At 35.0% G+C, this 20947-nt stretch overlaps 3 protein-coding genes across 3 annotated transcripts; all 3 read left to right on the plus strand.

Moving 5' to 3' along the window:
• Positions 1-1521: 1521 nt before the first annotated feature.
• Positions 1522-2454, plus strand: LOC135142548 (zinc finger protein 711-like). Its single transcript, XM_064074265.1, has one exon. The coding sequence runs from the start codon at positions 1522-1524 to the stop codon at positions 2452-2454; it is 933 nt and encodes a 310-aa protein (XP_063930335.1).
• A 9227-nt stretch (positions 2455-11681) lies between these two features.
• LOC135142549 (uncharacterized) lies at positions 11682-13831 on the plus strand. The gene is made up of 2 exons (XM_064074266.1): positions 11682-13252; positions 13309-13831. Exons 1-2 carry the CDS (start codon positions 11682-11684, stop codon positions 13829-13831), a joined length of 2094 nt encoding a protein of 697 aa, XP_063930336.1.
• Positions 13832-13837: 6 nt separating this feature from the next.
• Positions 13838-15760, plus strand: LOC135142550 (uncharacterized). The gene is made up of 4 exons (XM_064074267.1): positions 13838-14304; positions 14523-14609; positions 14677-14809; positions 15698-15760. Exons 1-4 carry the CDS (start codon positions 13838-13840, stop codon positions 15758-15760), a joined length of 750 nt encoding a protein of 249 aa, XP_063930337.1.
• The last annotated feature ends 5187 nt before the right edge of the window (positions 15761-20947 follow it).

Below are 20947 nucleotides of genomic sequence, written 5' to 3' on the forward strand. Positions count from 1 at the left end.
ATTCTTAAGGGTTAGGTGTGTGAAGTTTTAGCGAATTCGTCACCATATGTATTGTATTCCGCTGTTTATAAATTCACAGTTTACGTGAAAATTTTTAACTGTTCATATGGTTTTAACTCAATTTGGTGGCAACGATGTAAATTTTTATGTCGAAATAAGGTATGTGGCAAAATTACATTTCTTCGGACTTAACTTATTCTAATAACAATTCTGGATGAATTCTGGATTGTGTTGTTGCTGAATACACAGCCGAAAATATCCAGATAACTATTCAGCTATTATTTTCGTAAATGGCAGGCTATTTAATAACAGTAAATTGTTAGTGAATAAGTAACTGGAAACATCCGGTAAAATATCCGATAAATATGCAGCTATTAAAACTATTTTTGAAAATAGCCGGTTATTTAAGAAGACTTGGTCTAGATGATTTCCATTAGTTTTTATTCACGTTTGGAACTTCTCACCCGAGTTTATTATTGTATATATAAAAATTGAAACTGAATTCATTTAAATGCTGTTTCCCAATAATTTACAAAATACTCTACAAATTACAGTACGACGATTTAATGATTCTAAATAATGAATACATTGTTATGTAAGCTTTTTGAAAAATTGAAATAAAATTTACATTATTGAAAAAAGACAAATTAACACTTAAAAAACAATTATTTTAGAACAAATGTTTGAAATGTTCTCCATTTGCGTTCCGGCAATAGCAAATACGTTGCACAAAGTTTTCAAATATATGTGTTAGAATTTTAGGAGGACTATCAGCAATCACATTTAATATTTTTTCTTGGAGTTCTTCGATCCTTTGTGGTCTATTTACATAAACTCGATTATACGTAACCCTACAGGAAAAAGTCAAGTGGGGTTAAATCCGGTGACTTAACTGGCCACTTAACTACTCACCTTCGTCCTATTCAGATGGATTCTACAAGTAAATTTAGGTTTTCATGGTTGGGAAATATTTGTCTAAGTCGAGGTTGTGGAAGTTGAAGGTATTTGTCAGACGTTAAATTTCCGTTAATAAGAAAGGGACCTACAATGTGTTCATTTTTTGTGGGTACTGTTTATGAACTGTCTCCATCCAATGTGGATTTGAATTGGATCAGTATCTGCAATTAAAATTTAAAATAGTATACTGATAAAACTTAAAAATAACTTTAAATATTGATGCACTTTGAAAATAATGATCTCTGAAAATTAATGTGATCGTGGATTACAAGCAGGGTGGGGTATTTTACGCTTATATTGTGAACTTCAAAAATTGCAAATCAATAAAATTTGATTCATCAGTTTGCATTGACGCCAATGTGCTTTGTTGGGATTGGTCGGCACGAGTAGACAAATTAATGTAATCTAGTTGCATTCGATTTTTTAATTTGTGCGGTTAGGTCGCCCAAATTGCACGTGTGTGAAGAAAATCATTTCTGGTTTTAACTGTGCTTCAGTCAGTTTTGGGTAAGAGAAGTGCCCCTGTTCTTCCATTGTGTGATAAAACGGTTTTAGGTGTCCAAAATGTCAATTTTAGAATACTGTGAAGCAATCGCAACACGTGGAAGATCTTTATCGAAAAACATTCACAACTGTAAACTATGCGTCTATTCTACAACTTCGTTTTTCTTTATGGTCAACCACGTGAGACGACACCGCTCATCTCTGGAGGAATTTACTTGCGACAACGCCGAAATTGAAGCTTATTACTGCAAAGACTGTGATTTTAAGACGGAATTAACAATTTTGTTCAAACAACACATTTATAAACATCACGCCCTTAAGAAAGAATCTGGAAAGGATGTACCAAGTGAGGATTTCCGCATACAAAACTACGTTTGCGGAAAATGCGACTTTGAAACTAATCTCTCGTTAAAGTGGTTTCAGCACACTTTAACATGCACGAGAAATAAAGAAAATCTTCAAAATGTCAACTTTCCAAAAGAGAATATCACAACCAATTCCGACTTCAAGCAAACTGACGAAATACATTGGTATTATTGCGCCGACTGTCCCCACAAAAGTAAATTCAAAACATATTTAATACGTCACATTCAGGATTGCCATTTGCCGAAGCGGTATGAATGCGACAAATGTCCATTTAAATCTAGGAGAAAAGTAAATTTAAAGCGCCACATAAATAACTTACACTTGAACGACAAAGACGTTATATGGTACAAATGCAATGAGTGTTCTTTCAAAACTAAGCATGAAGCATCTTTAAAAAGACACGGAAAAATCAAGCATCTAGACGCCGGCAACGCAGAAATTAAGCGGTACGAGTGTCAAAATTGTTCCTACAGAACCAAACAAGCGCAGTATTTAAAAAGTCATGTAATTTATAAACATTTGAATGATGAGAAAATTAAGTGGTACAAATGTGGAGACTGTTCATTCAAAGCTAAGACAACATCTGACTTAACAAAGCATGTAAAGAAGCATTTGAAGATCAAATAGTATTCGTGTGATTTTTGCTCATATAACTCAGTGAATATTTAAACCGTCATATAAGTAAGCACCTATTTGGATAGAATTGAAGTTAAATGGTGTCAACTGTCCTTACAAAACTAAAAGTGGACCATCTTTTTACAATCATAAAAATCAGGTGTTGGATTTTGTTGAGGCTTAGTTGAGTGTGGTAGTATCACGGTGAATATATATACATCTATTTTTTGTTAGTCCGTTTTTCCTAGCATTTGATATGTTATATTTTGCGACTATCTTTTTATAAAGATTAAGAAACATTTTAAATGTTTTTTTTTACATTGCATATATTAAGTGATCTGGTTTTGTAATTTGAATTAAAAGTTGGCTCCGAAAAAAAAACAGCGGCACGAAATTTCATTTGAATAATTTGAATTTGAAAAATGAATTAAGAGAATCGTTAAACATGGGCAACCAGCAGACCTGTTTGGTTGAGAAGCCTGACTTGTTTGTCTGGTGTAGGTGCAACCACGCGTTACATATTAATATTACTTAGGTTAAATTTATTTTGATTTGGTAGCGTACCTGATTATAAGGCTTCGGATCTTAGGTTGTTTCCCTTTTTATATCTATTTCAGGCATTGCATTTATCCGAATTTTAAAAATTTTGTTTATTTAACGTCCATTTATTACTACCTAAAATGCCTAATTTACCGTTAGAGACCTAAAGTGTAAATTAAACGACCTAATTGTAAATTTTAAAAGACTTAAAATAGGATTCCACGACCAACGAAGCGGACGTGCTTGCACAATAGAGATTTTCCGTGAAATCATGTTTGGCTGGCAGATTGTTTAAAAGTGGGTTGTAAACAACGCCCTTGAGTTTAATGGTACGGGTTGGTATCGCCAACTGACAACGCTGGCCTGCATTTCATTTAGATTATAGCCGGAAGGAGGTGAATCTCTGAAAAAGCATTAGGATATGGTGAGCACTAGAATTTTTATTTAAAAACTTTTTAACATAAATTTTATAATTTACAGTTAATTAAACAAATTAGAAATTCTGTTGGCAATAATGATATATGGATTAGCGTCGATGAGACGACGGACAGATTAGGAAGATATACTATCCTCAAAGATATTTGGCGTTTATGACTTCACACCAATTTGACTCCCATTATAATTCAATAGGCCGTCACAACCGGATGTCTTAAACCCGCTCACCGATACCTACCTGAAAAGACCTTTTCTGGTAAAAGCACAGGGCAGGACTGAGTTTTGCATTTACCGACAACTGCGCCTTTCGAGTTTTTTATTTTAAGTAAAAACAAAGTAACTTTGTACTCAATCATTTTTTATTACAGCACAACTATTTACTTATTAACTACTACTGCTTATTTATTGATCGAAATAGTCACTGTCATCATCACTCGACTCTTCTAAATTAATAATTAACGGTGTTATCAACCGTGCCCTGTACTGGTCTTCTTCTTTTGTGGAATGTCGTACACAATTGGCCCACATTTCGGCAGTTATTTTGGAAGCTTCTTCCCTAATTATGTCAATTGTTGCACTACTAAATTTTGGTAGTATACATAGCCCATTTAGTAATTGGAACGTTATCTTCTGAAGAAGCTGGCCGTCCATTTCTACTAGCTTTGCAGCAGCTTGATAAAACTAATAGCAACACAATCTCGAGATTTATAAACCAATCATTGGGTGTACTGTTGATAATTTAAAGCATTGAAACTATTATAATTTATTTAATTGTTAATTTGTAGCTTTATTGTGGCCAAAAGGAACTGAACACAAAAAAGCTGAATGGTTTGTATCAGATGGTGTTTTATACTTGATCAAAACTGGTACTATTTAATTTGAAGGTGTTTTATGCAAATATAACACACTAAAGATGCATGGTACATGGGTTACATTTAGTGTCTGAAACAATTAGACTGAATTATCCAGATGTCAATGGGATAATTAGCAATGTTAATAAAATCTTTTTAAAATCACCAATAAGAGCAGAGTTGTATAAAAACAGTTAACCAAATACACCTTTCCCACCTGAACATGTATTAACCAGGTGGGGCACTTGGATTCAAGCAGCATTATTTTATGCAGAACACTTTGATGTTTTAAAACAAGTCATTAAATATATAATGGTTTTTTACTATCATTCTTATATTGAATATTTTTAGGTGGTAATGTCATTTGAAGCCACGGATGCACAAAGCAAGCAAGCTCAGGAATTCCTGAATAAAGCAAACGTTAAAAATGAACTCTTGTAGATTAAAACTCACTTTAAAATTTTTGCCGATGCAATAGAACAATTAGAAACTATAGGTTTAAAATTAAACCAAAGTATGGAAATTGTGGAAAAAATGTATACATCTTTAAAAAACACACCAGGAAAGGTGGGGGAAATGGCGTTCCAAAAATTATGCTCTCTATAAAAAAAGAATCCAGGATACGATTTTATATGTTCAGTAAATAACATAATTTGCGGTAATGGAAATGCTACTAACAATACATACTTAAATGAAAACGTAGATGATTTAATTTTGCATCCATCACTTCTTGTGATGTGGAACGCACGTTTTCAAAACTTAAAAGTATTTTAAGCGATCAAAGGTGTAAATTTACAATCGAAAATTTCGAGAAATATATAGTTTGCTTTTGTAACTCATTTTAAATACCTGAATTAATATTTTAGTTTTTGTCAAATGCGACTTGCTTTAATTTGATCGCCATTTTTTTGCGATAACTTAGAATTAGTGACAGTTTGTGTAACCAGTGTAAAGGCAGTTTATTAACCAAAAAATACTCGGTTATTTAACACCACTAGTTCTAGATGATTTCCATAAGTTATGATTCACGTTTGTAACTTCTCACCCGAGATTATCTATACATATAAAATCGTTTGTCCTGACTGACTGATTCATCAACGCAGAGCCTAAACTACTGCAGCTAGAAACATGAAATTTGGACAATAGTTTCCTTTTGTGATGTAAACACCCACTAAGAAAGGAACTTGGGAAATTCCACCCCTAAAAGGGTGAAAAGCGGTGGTAAAGTTTATACAGGAAGACTATTTCCTAACCATTTCTGTTGTAAATATTTACGTGAAACTTGGTATTAATGCTCTTCAATACAGATAACGAAACACGTATTTCAGCATTTTCCGAGATTCAACCCCTAAGGGGGTGAAAAGCGGTGTCTAATTGTGTATGGGAAAAATATTTCTATTGTAAATTTTTGCGTGGAACTTGATATTAATGCTGTTCAACACAAATAATGTAAAGCGTATTTCAGTTGTACGTGGTAGGGTTATTGAAAAATCAGTCTTAAGCTTTTAAAATTTAAGAAGTTGTATGGAAATAGAGGCCGCGACGTCACCGAGTAAGCGACTGCGATGCGAACGCGGTCTGCGGTCGGACGCGTGAGGCCAAACGGCGTTGATGGTTGTGTTTTATGTCACAAATTGTCAAAATATTTTCGATATGGTTGTAGAAATCTTAAACCGTCGTCTTCGTTGATTCACTATTAAAGTCTCTCCAATCCCTTAAATGTGACATGTGAGGGCGCATACGTCGGGAAGGAAAGGAATCTGTAATGTCAGCTAAATGTCTGTCGTGGTCTGATTTTTTGACACAATTTGACATCATGTATTTCAGTTTTTATTTGAAAAAGAGGCAAAATTTCGGTACCGGTGCCAAAGACACAACGCCATGGGCGTGGATGGTCTGCAAAGGGATATGCAGTAGGAAAGTTTTTCTTTGAGGTGTTTACATTGTTATCGGAATGTGTCTCAGGAATTATGAAGCTGCATTCTGGGTCACGTTTAGTACTTGCTGGGGAGCTTGAAGAAGTAGGAACAGGTAGCGGTGACTTGGAACCATGGAGGAACAAAGCAGGAACAGAGCCGGGTTTAAGTCTTTTATTTGTATAATAACAACTTCTTTCAAAGTGTTTACCACAAATGTAGAAATTATTATATTATACTTGTAGCATCAAAAACCTTTTTGCACCACAACCTTTTGTTCACAGTGTTTGAAGGGAATCTGTGCATTATTTTGTGGTCTCTAGGATCCTTGATTATCCCACAAGCAGGCACAGAGCAATATGTTTTGGACATTTTGATAATATCAATTCAAGCACAAACTGTTTTGGTACGTAACAAAACGGATTAATTACAGGTTCCAGTAACTCCCGAAGGGAGTGACATCTTTTGATATTTTTCCTTTTGACAAGTCGGATGATTGTAACCAATTGGAGAGACTTTAATAGTGAATCAACGAAGACGACGTCTTAAACATAAACGGTGCAATGGTACCACATACTGTCGTACCGATTATTGGCGATGGAGCTTGCTTATTCCGAGCAATATCATACCTGTTATATGGTACTGAAGTTATGGTTCGGGAGGTGCGGGAGATAATAGTAACACACGTACCCAAGCAGCAGACTGTCGTCTAATTCACGTCAATTTTTGGTCATAACTCGTCGGCGACGTCATTCGCCCAAAAAATCACGTGAAAATGACGAGATTTTTATGACTTAGTTCTGACGTCAATTAATGACGTCAAAAGGCCGTCCTTTCTTCGTCATTTTTTATAGATTATATGATCAATTAGATGTGGGTCATCGTATTCTTTAAAAAGTGACCTTCACAATGCTTGATGAAGAGCTGACTACTTCATATATGGTGTTCCACTGACTAAAGTAGATGCACAGAACGACTTAGGAGTAACAATTACCACCGATTTAACGTGGTCACAACATATCGCTAAAATAGTAAGTAAAGCCAACAAAATGGTATATCTATTAAGACGTACGTTTAAAAATCCTAACCATGACACAGTTGCAAAACTACACAAAACATATGTAAGGCCAATCCTGGAGTATTCTAATTTAGTGTGGTATCCAATTTTAGTTAGGGATAGTGATCTGTTAGAAGGCGTTCAGAGGCGTATGACTCGATTACCTTATGGCATTTTGCGACCATCGTATGAACAGAGACTCGTAATCATGAAATGCCCTGCATTGGGTCAAAGAAGAACAAGAGGAGACGCCATTGCAACATTTATTGCACTCATATTAAATGTTCCTCCGACGAACAGCATGTTTACTTTGAATTCTGATGTGCGTACTAGAGGTCATCAGTTCAAGCTCCAGAAAGAAGCGTTTCGCACCAGAACCCGACAGTTTTTCTTCTCGAACCGTATTTTCGACACATGGAACTCTCTCCCATTACAAGTAGTGTGCAGCCCAAGTGTACTTAGTTTCAAGAAAAATTTTGATCATTTTATGAATATGTAAACTATTTGAATTGTAATATTTGTATTTGTTGAATTTAATAAAGTCAAGAACTATTGTTGCTCACGCGGGCATAACAGAGTGTGAGCTCTCTGCTCGAGCGTGCAATAATAATAATAATAATAATAATAATAATATTTCGAGCAAAAAATACAACGGCTTAATTAGAAATACACCAAAGACAAGTTTTTTCATTCTAATAATTTCTAATAAAATAATTATTTCTCAAAACTTGTTCACTCTGGAAGTGTTATTTTGTAAGTACCTGCTTGGCAAATTATAAATAGAACATCTGGGGTTGAGCGAAAAGACCCAACGACACAAACACAGTCATAAAAATTCTTTGTCCATTGTCCCTAAAACGGGACAAGGTTTTGAAGAATTCCTTAGTCGAATTTTGATTTTATAAAGATGTTTATAAAGTGATGACGGTTACCAAAAAAATTCGAGAGTGATTAATATTCAGTTTTATTAAATTTATTCTTATCCGTATTTACTATACAATACATCAGATGTTTGGGGTGTGCATTCGGACTTTCCCTTTTTTCGGTATTTATGTTTATTGCACTTCACAGAGAAGCATTCCAATATTTCCAGTTGGTTCTCAACCACCGAAACTTTCTCGTGTATCCGTTACTCACTTCATTTTTAACGCAGTTTTGTGCAAATTTATGTCATTCAGTGTGGGTTGTACTTATTTATAGTAGGTAAGTTGATATCTAATAAAGTAATCATTTTAATTTTTACGTGTTTCTGTTATTTTTGATAACTGTACGTAGATAACAAAAGCAGTTTTTTCAGATAAGCTGGAAAGACCACCATTAATCACTGAAGATACTCCCACTGATTATGAAGGACTTACGGTGATTGTTTTTGAATATGAGGCGCTATAAAATATTGCAAAGGTATGTTACTGCAATTTTTTATGAACTAATGCTAATGAACATAATTTTATTTTAGATTTGAAACATATACAAAACACATGTGAGAAACGAAAGAAATGCTAAAGGAAATGAGTGAAAAAATCTTCAACATGGAAACGTCATCAAATCTGACAACTGAAAAAGAAAAATTACACATAAACAAATTTTGACGAATTACAAGATTATGTTTGCATATCAGAACAAACAGATTTCTTTGTAAGTTAAAAAAATACAATGAATTCATATATACATATATAACATTAATATTGGATATTATATACCGGTAGATGCCTGTAATACTACGATACTTTTTGGTAACTTACTATTTACACATACACATTTCGCTTCATTGTAAAAAGTATTGACAATGAGATTTTCCTGATAGGCTGTACGTTTTTGTTAATGAAACCATTTTACGATTATCCGTTAGATTCAAGTAAATTTAGCATTTTTAAAATACAGAATTTGTCTTCTGCTTTAAGCTGTAATTCCTTAAACTTAATAATAGTCAAATGCTTGCCCATAGATGCAAAAATTATTGTATTTCCATTAATCCAGGCACTCTAACGGGTTTTTCTTTTCAGTTCAATAAATTGAGGCAAACTTAAAAAACTTAGGTTATTGATATGATTGTTAAAACAGAATTAATTCTTAACGGTACTTTTTTGTGTGTTGGGGACAGTCAAGTCGTCGTGAATTAAATAGTTTTACATATGTATACTGTGGTTTTACAGTGCATTTTCAATCAAGTAACTTCAACAGTGCGATTCAATTGTCTTTTCCCTTTATTCTACTCTTTTTTTAATACTTTTTGTAAATAGATTTGTTTGTGTTTTTAAGAGTCATCTATAGTTTATTATAGTTTTTTTTTTTTAATATTCTTTGTAACTAAATAGATTTCTTTGTGTTTTTAAAACTGATTTTTCTTTAAATAGCATATTTTATTGCAACGTTTATTTTTGATTATATATTGTAAAATATCCTTTTTTTTGTTTATACCAATTATACTCGTAATTACCTGTATGTAGATTTGTTTGTGTTTTTAGGAGTGGTTTATCTTTAATTTGTTTAATTGACATATTTTTTATTTGTTTATTGAAGTTCATTGTTGGTTGTACAAAATTGTAGTAAATTTAATTTTTTTACACTAATTTGTTTTAACTTTAATTAATATATACTTTGTTTTGGGCTTTACTTGGTGATTATAACGAATTATAATATTTTATTTAAGCTAAATAATATAAAAAAATAAAATTATTTCAGCGTTTTATTTATTGCATATTTTTTTCTAAAAATCAAAATACAAAAAACGTCTTAAAATGGATAATAAATGCCGTCTCTGGGACGTCAGTAAATTACGTCAATAATTCGTTACAAAATGACGACTCTAAGACGTCAGTACATCACGTCAATAGTTCGTGAGAAAATGACGTCATCTGGACGAGACATTTGACCGTCACTGGTACGTCAATATCACGTGAAATCTTTGGTCACTATGACGTAAATGATGACCATTTATTCACGTGAAAAAGACGACATCATGTTGCCTGGGTAGTAGAGCGTTGGGATGAGTTTTCCATCCTATCCCACGACAGAGATGGAAATAATTTTAACAGTGCTGCTGACTACCTTGCCGAAATGTCACAGTCCTATACTTATGGTGGTTTGTGCGAATTAGTGGCTTCTGGACAAATATTTCCATATGTATTTGAGGTTTATTATAACGGAGAGTTGTATGAAAAATTCGGCATAGAAGAAAATCCCGTATGTAAATTGCGTTTTAGTACTTCGCACGATCTTTCTAATGGGCATTTCGACGTTTATCAATCTTCTGAGGATCAATTAATTCCAAGTTTCATTTCTCAAAATGATACTGAAAAAAAGAAGCACCACCGGGCTAGATTTACCGACGCAACTAGAAAAAAACAGCTCAAAGATGCCGCTATCAAGTACATGCAACGTAATCCGGATGTTCATCGTAAGGCTGTCATGGTTTATCAACGGAAAAATCCAGAGGCTCACCGCGCTGCAGTGATGACTTACCAGCAAAATAATCCAGATGTTCATAGAGCAAGTGCTTTTCGGCATGAAAGGAATAATCCAGGAAAACAATCAGAAAGACGATTGCTTCCGTGGAAAGTTAAAGCTTTGTCTGGAATGATGTATGATCTTGAATTAGCTTATGAAACTGATAAAACTGTTGCCCTAGGTGCTATGAATCACAAATGCATACATTGTCTTGTTTATAAGTGGAAAGAAGAAGCTCCTGGCATGTGTTGCCCCGGTGGTAAAGTGCAACTTCCAACATTTAAATCCTTGCCAGAGCCTCTTCACAGCTTGATTATGGGTCTTCATCCAGAGCAGGTTCATTTTATGGATGGTATTAGAAAGTATAACAGTTGCTTTCAGATGACGTCCTTTGGAGCTAAGAAAATAATGGAAGATGGTTTTATGCCCACGTTTAAAGTACAGGGACAGGTTTATCATTTGGTTGGTAGCTTATTACCCTTGCCCCAACAAGAACCTCAATTTTTTCAAATTTACTTCATTGGTGAAGACGAGAGAGAGGTAAATTTGAGATGCAGTAATTTCTCTAGTGTGAAACCAAATCTGGTCAAACAACTGCAAGCGATGTTGCACGAGAAAAATTCATATATAAGGGACCTGAAAACAACTCTTCAAAAAGTACCCGAAGATTGTGAAAAATTTGAAGTCGTTATTCACGCTGATAGAAAACCAGCCAATGCTCACACAGGCCGTTATAATGCATAGACAACGAGTGAAGTTGCTCTGGTCATAGTCGGACAGCAGTTCGACAAGCGAGATATCGTTTTACAAAATCACGATAACAAATTGCATCGGATCAGCGAGTTACACCGCTCATATGACGTCCTGCAATACCCACTCCTATTTTGTTATGGTGAGGATGGTTAGTCTATTGACATACCGCAATATGATCCTAAAACAAAAACATCTCTTCAAAAAACCTTATCGGCGCTAAATTTTTATTCATATCGCATCATGGTCAGAGAAGAAGACGAAAATCGATTGTTATACTATCGTACCCTTTTTAGTCAATATTTAGTTGATATGTATGCGAAAATAGAAACGGAAAGATTGAATTATATCAGGTACAACCAAGCATACCTCAGAGCAGATAGTTATGTACATTTGAAAGATGCGATAGGAAGGCAGGACACCGATATTACTCAACTTGGTAATAGGGTGGTACTCCCTTCATCGTTTACTGGATCACCTCGATATATGCATGAAAGAACTCAAGATGCAACGACCTACGTACGCCATTACGGTCGCCCAGACCTTTTCATCACATTTACATGCAATCCTCAATGGAAAGATATTGCAGATGCATTGCTGCCTGGTCAAAAGCCACACGATCGTCATGACATTATAGCACGGGTATTTCATTTAAAAGTTAAAGCAATTATGTCACTGCTAACAAAAGGAAATTTGTTTGGAAAAGTGCGTTGCTTTATGTATTCCGTTGAATGGCAGAAGCGAGGTCTTCCACACATCCACATTTTGTTGTGGTTGGAGCAGCGAATTTCTGCGATTAATATAGATAATGTTATCTGTGCGGAGATACCGGATCCTCAAAAGGATCCTATCCTTTATAAAATTATCAAAACCAATATGATCCATGGGCCCTGCGGAAATTTGAGGAAATCCCCGTATATGAAAGGAGGTTGCTGTAGCAAAAAATATCCTCGAATTCTCCTGAAAGAAACCCAAACAGGCGACGACGGCTACCCTAAATATCGGCGAAGAGCTCCCGCGGATGGTGGATTCACGGTTGAAATCCATGGTGTAACCCTAGATAATAGATGGGTGGTACCGTATAATCCAGTTTTGTCTCGAACTTTTGCTGCTCACATCAACATCGAGTATTGTAACTCTGTAAAATCTATTAAATATATATACAAATACGTCAATAAAGGATCCAACCAAGCCTCATTTGGTCTTGAAAATGACAATGATGAGGTCAAATTATATGAAAGTGGTCGATATATTAGCAGCTCTGAAGCTGTTTGGAGAATCCTGGCCTTTCCTATACATGAAAGATTTCCAGCTGTTTTTCATCTCGCAGTGCACTTGGAAAATGGCCAGCGTGTCTATTTTAATCCTAACGACTTCAATAATGTGACTGAAAAGGTAAATAATCCACAGAAAACTACTCTTCTAGCATTTTTTGATCTTTGCAAAACGGATAATTTTGCAAAAACCCTTCTCTATGTTGAAGTCCCTTCATACTATGTGTGGAAAAGTACTAAATTTGAGAGACGAAAACGTGGAAACAATGTTGATGGTTGGCCGGGAGTCAAAAAAGATCAAGCTTTGGGCAGAGTGTACATCGTCCACCCTAATAACGCCGAATGTTACTACCTTCGTCTTCTTCTTCATCAAGTGAGAGGGCCAACATCATTCTCGGATTTAAAAACTATTGATGGTGTCGTTTATCCCACATACCAGTCATCATGTAAATCTTTGGGTTTGCTAGAAGATGACAAGCAGTGGAATGCTACAATGGAAGAAGCTGCTCTTACTGATTCTCCTTTTAAGCTACGAGACCTGTTCTCAATTTTGTTGATATTTTGCAAAGTAACAGACGCTTTAAGTATAAAAACAGTCTGTCGGAGGACATAAAACGTCAAGTGCAGTCAGAGTGTCAAGACAGTGTTCAGATTATGAATGAAGTGTACAACAAGTGTCTGAGTTCCATTGAAGATACGGTTTTATCTTTAGGAGCACAATGTTTAGAGTATTATGGTTTGCCTCAGCCTGAAAGACGTGAAGAAGTCATACAAAACAGAGAGATTAGCTATGACACACTTTTATTGGCTCAAGTAGTATCCAACAACGAAAGTTTATTAAATACAGAACAATATCAAATTTACAACCAAGTTTTAGATAGTATCGAGAATGGCACTGGTCAAGTATTCTTTTTGGATGCTCCTGGAGGCACGGGTAAAACGTTTCTTTTAAAATTATTATTGGCTAGAGTACGAAAAAATGGCGGGATAGCCTTGGCAGTTGCTTCTTCTGGCATAGCAGCCACGTTGCTGGATGGCGGTAAAACAGCGCATTCTGCTTTTAAATTACCCTTAAATCTAATGCGTGTAGAGACACCTCTGTGCAACATTTCAAAGTAGAGCAATATGGCGCAAGTCTTGAAAGAAACAAAACTTATAGTATGGGATGAATGCACTATGGCCCATAAAGGAGGCGTAGAAGCTCTCAGTAAAACTCTGCGAGATATAAGAGAAAATGGTAGTTTGATGGGCGGCGTTACGGTTCTCTTAGCTGGAGACTTTCGACAAAACTTACCCGTCGTACCAAGGGGAACACGAGCCGATGAAGTGAGGTCATGTTTAAAATCATCGTATTTGTGGCCCCAAATTAAGAAGCTCGCCTTAAAGACAAATATGAGAGTACTTTTAGGAGATGATGCTACCGTTGGTGAGTTTGCACAGACTGTGCTTCAAATAGGAGATGGAAATTACCCTACAGTTGATGGTAAGATTATTATACCACCAACTCTGGCTACAGTAGTAGAATCTCTTACAGAACTAACCAACAAAATTTACCCCGACATCATCAATCTCAAAGCAAAATCCATAGACTGGTTATGAGAACGTGCTATTTTGACTCCTAAAAATGAGAGAGCGGCTGGTATTAACGATCTTTTGTTAAAATCATTTGAAGGAGAAGAAATTCAATATAAATCCGTGGATTCGGTAGTACAAACTGATGATGCTATAAATTATCCAGTCGAGTTTTTAAATACGCTTAACCCAGCTGGTCTTCCCCCTCATAATCTCACACTTAAGATTGGCGCACCAGTTATGCTATTAAGGAACCTGACCCTCCAAAGTTATGCAATGGCACCAGATTGCAAATAACGGCTCTCCACCACGATAATCACGGGATGTGCTCAAGGGGAAAAGGTACCACGAATACCTTTAATACCGTCAGAATACCCATTTGAATTCAACAGGTTGCAGTTCCCCCTGAAGGTCTGCTTCGCAATAACTATCAATAAAGCACAAGGTCAAACATTGAAAATGGCCGGAATAGACCTGATGGAAGACTGTTTTTCTCATGGACAGTTCTATGTGGCCTGTTCCAGAGTGAGTGCCGCGAGTCGTCTGGTAATTCTAGCACATGGAAAGCTTACGACGAATGTGGTATACAAAGAAGTACTGTGTTAGTAACAAATTAATTTTGTTCTTTGTTATAATTTTTTATTTCCGTAATTGGGTTGAAATAAATAGAATATATGTATTAAGTATAGTTACTATTATATTATATTTTTGTTAGAATAGTTTTGTTTCACATTACGAAAGAAACCTTTTGTCCAAATTTCATGTTTATAGCTCCAGTAGTTATGTTGATGAATCAGTCAGCCGGACAGGACAAAAACTTTTATACATATATTGTTATTATTATTAATGAAGACTCCACAAACTCAAAAAATAATATAAATTGAAATCAACAAATAAATAAGGAGATGAAAAATAATGTGTTCTAATTGCGAAATCCACGCAAGCAGAGCTGCGGGTAACAGCTAGTTATTTTATATGTAAAAAATTTTATTTAAAAATTGTCCAAGCTCAAAAGTGAAAAATTTGAAGTTGAAACTTTGAAAAATTGCAACAAAAATCAAAAATAAAAATGGAATAGTTGAAATATCGGAAAAATCAAAAACAATTCGTAAAATAGAAGGACTGAAGAACATTTAAAAAAACAAAAATTGATGTCAATTAGAACGTGCTTGGACAATTCGAATGTGCGCTGATTTGAATTTGACGCCAATGTGTTTTGTTGTGATTGGTCGGCACGATTGCCGAAATTAAAGTAATCTATTGCACTGAGGATTTTAATTTGTGCGGTTATGTTTGTTCTTGTTACACGTGTATAAAGAAATATTTAATTATTTCCGGTTTTAACTGTGTTCCAACGGGATTTGGGTAAGAAAAATGCCAGTATTCTTCCACACTGTGATAAACCGGTTTTAGGTGGCCAGAATATCGGCTTTGGAATATTGTGAAGCAATCGCAACAGGTGGGAGGTCTCTATGAGAAAACATACACACTTGTAAACTATGCCCTTATTCTTCAACCTGTCTTTTCCTTACGGCAAACCACGTGAGACGACACTGATTCTCCCTGGAAACATTTACTTGTGACAACGCCAAAATGAAAGCTTATCACTGTGAAGACTGCGATTTTAAGACGAAACTGCAATTTGTGCTTAAACAACACATTAATAAACATCACGGCCCTCAGAGAGAATCTAGTGAGGAAACATCTAGTGATGAAACATCTAGTGACGATTCCACCAAAGAAAACTACGGTTGCGCCATATATTACTTTGAGCCAAATCTGTCGTTAAAGTCGTTTCAGCATACTTTAGCATGCACGGAAACGAAAGAAAATCCTCAAAGTGTGAATTCCTTGAAAGAGAATGCCACCAATAGTTCCGATGTTGAATGGCACAAGTGCCAAAAATGTCCGTTCAAGGCCAAAACAAAATGGAATTTAAAACAACACACAAACTGCATACACTTGAACGACGATGACGTTAAGTGGTACAAATGCAAAAAGTGTTGTTTCAAAACTAAGTACAAAAAATACATAAAGGTACACCTACGTGTGAAACATCCAGATGAAGAAAAAATTAAATGGTACGAATGTGAAAATTGCTCATTCAAAACCAAATTGCCGTCGTACTTAAAAAAACATATAATTTTTCAACATTTGGATAAAAAGGAAGGTAAGTGGTACAAATGTACGACCTGTTCGTATAAAAGTAGATTTGGGACTAATTTAAGAAGGCATGTCAAGACCCATTTGAAGATTAATTCATATCAGTGCGATTCATATCAGTGTGACTACTGTTCATTTAAGACGAAATATAATCATAGTTTAAAGCGTCATATAAATAAGCGTCATAGGATCATGTTTCTTTAATGTGACGTGTGCTCTCAATATTATCAGTTTATTTTGCCATTTTTGGTTATCATTCTTTTGTAAGTTGCATTTAATTTACACTTTTATGCATTCCGCTTCTATTGGCGTAACAGTCAATTGGTGAGCTGTTATCAAACTTACTTAATTTGTAATTTAGTTTGTTAATATCGGTTTGTTTACTAATGATAGTTCCTTTATTGGCCACACAACGTCAAACCATAGATTAATATAGATGCGACTTAGAGACTGATTTTGCAAAACCACCCTTATTGACATTGGAGTCCTCAACCGCCAAAGGGAAGCGCCAAATTTAAATAGCCGATGCCAATAAAAACCTTGTTTCACTATAATTGTAATTCGTGTGACCCGAATGAAAGTGAAGAAAACAGTAAGCAGCTTGTAATATTCTGGTAAATCTAGTGTCAATTTGTCGGAAATAAAACGCGTCGTTGAAAATATTATGACATATCTTCTAGTTACTTTTATTCCTATTTAGAGACAAACACTGCTACCAACATAAAATGAGGAGTCCGCAACCATGGTAGAAGGAGACATGGTATAGGCATCCGATGTACCAATTTAAAAATGGTCTGCGCATCCATTTGTGACGTTAGGTGGCATCAACGACCTTGTGACTCTTGTGAGCTTCGCTAGGGAAGTCTAGGGAATTTCAGCTTGAGTTGTCATTGCTCTGTCCAATACGTCAATTAGTTGTCGGATAACGAATTGTATTTTAAATTTCGCGCTAATTTCACCCCACTTGACGTCACACCAGATGCGTATGCCTATACCATGTCTCCTTCTACCATGTCCGCAACCGTCATTTGATTTAAACTATGACGCTTCTCGGTGTTCTCTGTGGACGTCGGCGTATTACCTGTTTGGGATACGTTGTGTTAGTTTTGTTTGTTTACATTTGAGTATCCTTGCATGCTATTAGTTTTGTGAAGTATTGTCTGCTTTTAGGCCTAGCGTTTTCGCGATGGCATCTAATCACTTCTGTTCCGGTTGTAATGATCCTGTTTCTGCATCGTGTAGTATAGCTTGTGACCTTTGCAAACAATTTTCTCACTTCAGTTGCCTGGGAATCAAGCAGGAAGAAATTAGTACGATTAATCGTCTTCATTTGCATTCGCCTCACTTTAAAATTTTGTGTGTGATTTGCATCGACTTTGTCTCCCTCTGAAGCATCTCCTTTAAATGCCGAAAATCCTTTTTTGAAATATGTTCACACTATTGTTTCGCATGAGCTCAAGCCTATACGAGATCAATTAGAATCTCTGCAGCGCTCCATTAATACAACTTTGCATCCTACTTATTAACGAAAACCTTAGTTGTGCTAATAAGTTAAAAAATTCTTCTGATTGCAGCGTTATTATTAAACCAAAAAACTCGTCCCAAACAGTTAAACAAACCAAGTCAGATGTTCTCCATTCTATTAAACCTCTATCTTCAGATATTGAAATTAGTAGCGTTAAATCTGTATCTAATGGCGGCCTTGTAATAAAATGTGCAAATAAATTTCACAGCGAAAAACTCTTAGATATCGCCAACAATAAACTTCTAGATACTTACAACATAAAAAAACACCTCTCATTCTACTTCGCCTACCCTTTGTTGGTATTCCCTAAAGTTTGGATAAAAATGATATTGCAACTTACGCCTTAACTCAAAATCCACATTTGTTTGATAACGATTCCATTTGTGAAGTTAAAAAAAAAAAATTGGTCTACTTCCAAATCTGAAAATACTCTTCAAGCCGAATGTTTAGTTGATGTTCATTCCTACAAAAAACTTTTACATACTGGTCATCTACTTATAGGCCTCAATGGTTGCACAATGTTTGACGCTGTTACAGATTTGAGGTGTTTCAAATATAATGCCTTTGTGTTTTCCATTCAGATAGAAAATAAGATACATTCAATGTTTCTAGAGGAGGCGGTGTTTTTATAGCTGTTAATTCATCTATAAGGGCTGTAAAATTAGATCTAAGTAATATAAATTTAACATCACTGCCATCGGTCGACTTAATTGGCATCAAACTTTATTTTCAGAGATGCATTCTTCAACTTCTCTTGCTCTATATTCCCCCTGCCTCATCTACCAATGAATATTCTTTGCTATTTGAAACTCTATACCAATGTAATTATTTGTATGACTCAAATGTATTTATTTATAACTCTATGGACTTACCACCGTCTGTGAAACACCTTTCGGATTTCCTCACGTTTCTTTCTTTACATCAGTGTAATAATATTACAAATAATCTTATCGGATTCATGACCTCGTAATTTCTAATGAGTGTATTACCACCTCTAACGCAAATGACCCTCTAGTAAGAGAAAACTTACACCATCCGTCCTTAACTTGGACATATAATCTGAGCATTTCAAAATCACCTAAAGAATTAAGCCCTGATTCAATTTTTTGTTTCAATTTTCGTAAAGCTAATTTTCAGGAACTATACAGTGAGCTGTTGCTTTCTGACTGGAATTTTAAACTCAGATATCATGATGTTAACTCAGCCTGTCAGACATTCTATGAACTCCTATTTTCAATTTTGGAGCGTTTTGTGCCCAGAACCAAACTCCGTTCCTTAAAATATCCGATCTGGTTTTCAGCAAAGACTGTTAAGGTAATTAAGAAGAAGGATTCATTATGGAAGAAATTTAAGAAATCATAATTACCTAGCGATCGTGAGGAATTTACACTTGTCAATAAAGAAATTCGAGTTTCCTGTGGAAATTTTGTGGCTCAAGCTGAATCAAACATAAAATCGGATCCAAAAGAAATCTGGAAATTTGTGAAGTTAAAGAAATGGAACTCCGGTGTCACTTACAATATGACTTACCCGAATGAAACTGTCTCTGGAGGTAATCAGATTGTACATTCATTTGATAATTATTTTAAATCAACTTTTCAACCATCGAGTATTTTTGGCCTAGTTAACAACGGGGACTCTGTGTCTAACAATAACTTTTCTGTCACTGAAATATCTGAAGACGAAGTGTTCTTAAAAATAAAAAACTTAAAATTTAATAATTTTTGTCTAAACCACTAACATACCTCTACAACATAATACTATCAACACAAACTTTTCCTGATGAGTGGAAGGTATCCAAAATTATCCCTCTCTTTAAAAAAGATGACAAGTCGGTCATGGAAAACTACCGTCCTATTTCTCTTTTGAATAATTTCGCTAAGATCTTTGAATCTCTTTTGCATGACACTATCTAAATTAAGCATCATTTAAGTGATGCCCAACATGGATTCGTTCAAGGCGGCTCCACAGTTACGAATTTAATGACCAGTGTTAGGGACATATACTTTTAAAAGTATCTAGATACAGATATCGATATGTGGAAGATAAAAGTATCTAGATACAGATTGTTTTCGATTTTTTCGAACTCTATCTAGATGCAGATACAAGAAAACAGATATTTTTTGAAGCTTTGGCGAATAAAATAACTGAAAACATGTTTATGTATTTTTTTATGTATTGTTTAATGATCTTTTTAAAATTAACAACATTTCGAACGTATTGTCACCTAAATTATTTCTTCTTGGTGTCAGAATTTGTTTTCCGCTACTAAACACCCGTTCCACAGGTGCAGAAGAAGGGATTGTGGTATTAAATTTAAAAAATAAACATTTTACTGTAGCATAGTTATTCAAGACTGAAAAATATTTTCTTTTTTCCTGCAAATAGACCATCGCTTCGCTCTTTAATGTGTCGCATATTGTGCAATATTTATTACGTACACTTAAAAAGAATATTTTTTTTTTGTTTTTATTCCCATACTACAGTGTCCAAATTGTGTTTGAGTATATCTAATAATTATCTCCAGCATTAAAATTAATATTTCAAAAGAATACCGGAAACGATTATTCTGTGCTGAAGGTCTGTTGTCGGCAACCTGTCATAAATTATTATTCTTCAATATCGACTTACGATGTTTTTATGACCATGTCCGGTAATCGTCTATCCCGGTGCGGCAGGTATATACACTTTGGGAAGAATTGCTGGTTCCGTTTAAGGCAAAATAAGTACAATTTCTAAGAAAGGTATCTAAATCCCTTATAGGATCAAAGACTGCCTGGCAGGCCGGAATCACCAGAGTGCAACTTTAAATTTTCAGATTTTTGTTGAAACTCATGTTATTTTAATCTCGTTTCACGATTTCTGAGAATATATCACGATAAATTATTCTACCGAGGGTTGTAAAAATATTAATTTTATTGCCCAAGATTTACACTTAAACATAATCGGCACATTCTAGGGCAAAACAGACCTGC

The sequence above is a fragment of the Zophobas morio genome, unplaced genomic scaffold (genome assembly GCF_036711695.1).
Source record: "Zophobas morio isolate AGI-343-1 ecotype UQ-CSIRO unplaced genomic scaffold, CSIRO_AGI_Zmor_V1 ptg000049l, whole genome shotgun sequence".
Classification (NCBI taxonomy): domain Eukaryota; kingdom Metazoa; phylum Arthropoda; class Insecta; order Coleoptera; family Tenebrionidae; genus Zophobas; species Zophobas morio.

Coding starts and splice junctions, on each gene's coding strand:
- LOC135142548 (XM_064074265.1), top strand. CDS start 1,522: ATGTCAATTTTAGAATACTGTGAAGCAATCGCAACACGTGGAAGATCT.
- LOC135142549 (XM_064074266.1), top strand. CDS start 11,682: ATGGTCAGAGAAGAAGACGAAAATCGATTGTTATACTATCGTACCCTT. Junction 13,253..13,308: donor CCTTTTAAGCTACGAGACCT/GTTCTCAATTTT, acceptor GTATAAAAACAG/TCTGTCGGAGGACATAAAAC.
- LOC135142550 (XM_064074267.1), top strand. CDS start 13,838: ATGGCGCAAGTCTTGAAAGAAACAAAACTTATAGTATGGGATGAATGC. Junction 14,305..14,522: donor AAAGCAAAATCCATAGACTG/GTTATGAGAACG, acceptor TTGGCGCACCAG/TTATGCTATTAAGGAACCTG. Junction 14,610..14,676: donor CACCACGATAATCACGGGAT/GTGCTCAAGGGG, acceptor TGAATTCAACAG/GTTGCAGTTCCCCCTGAAGG.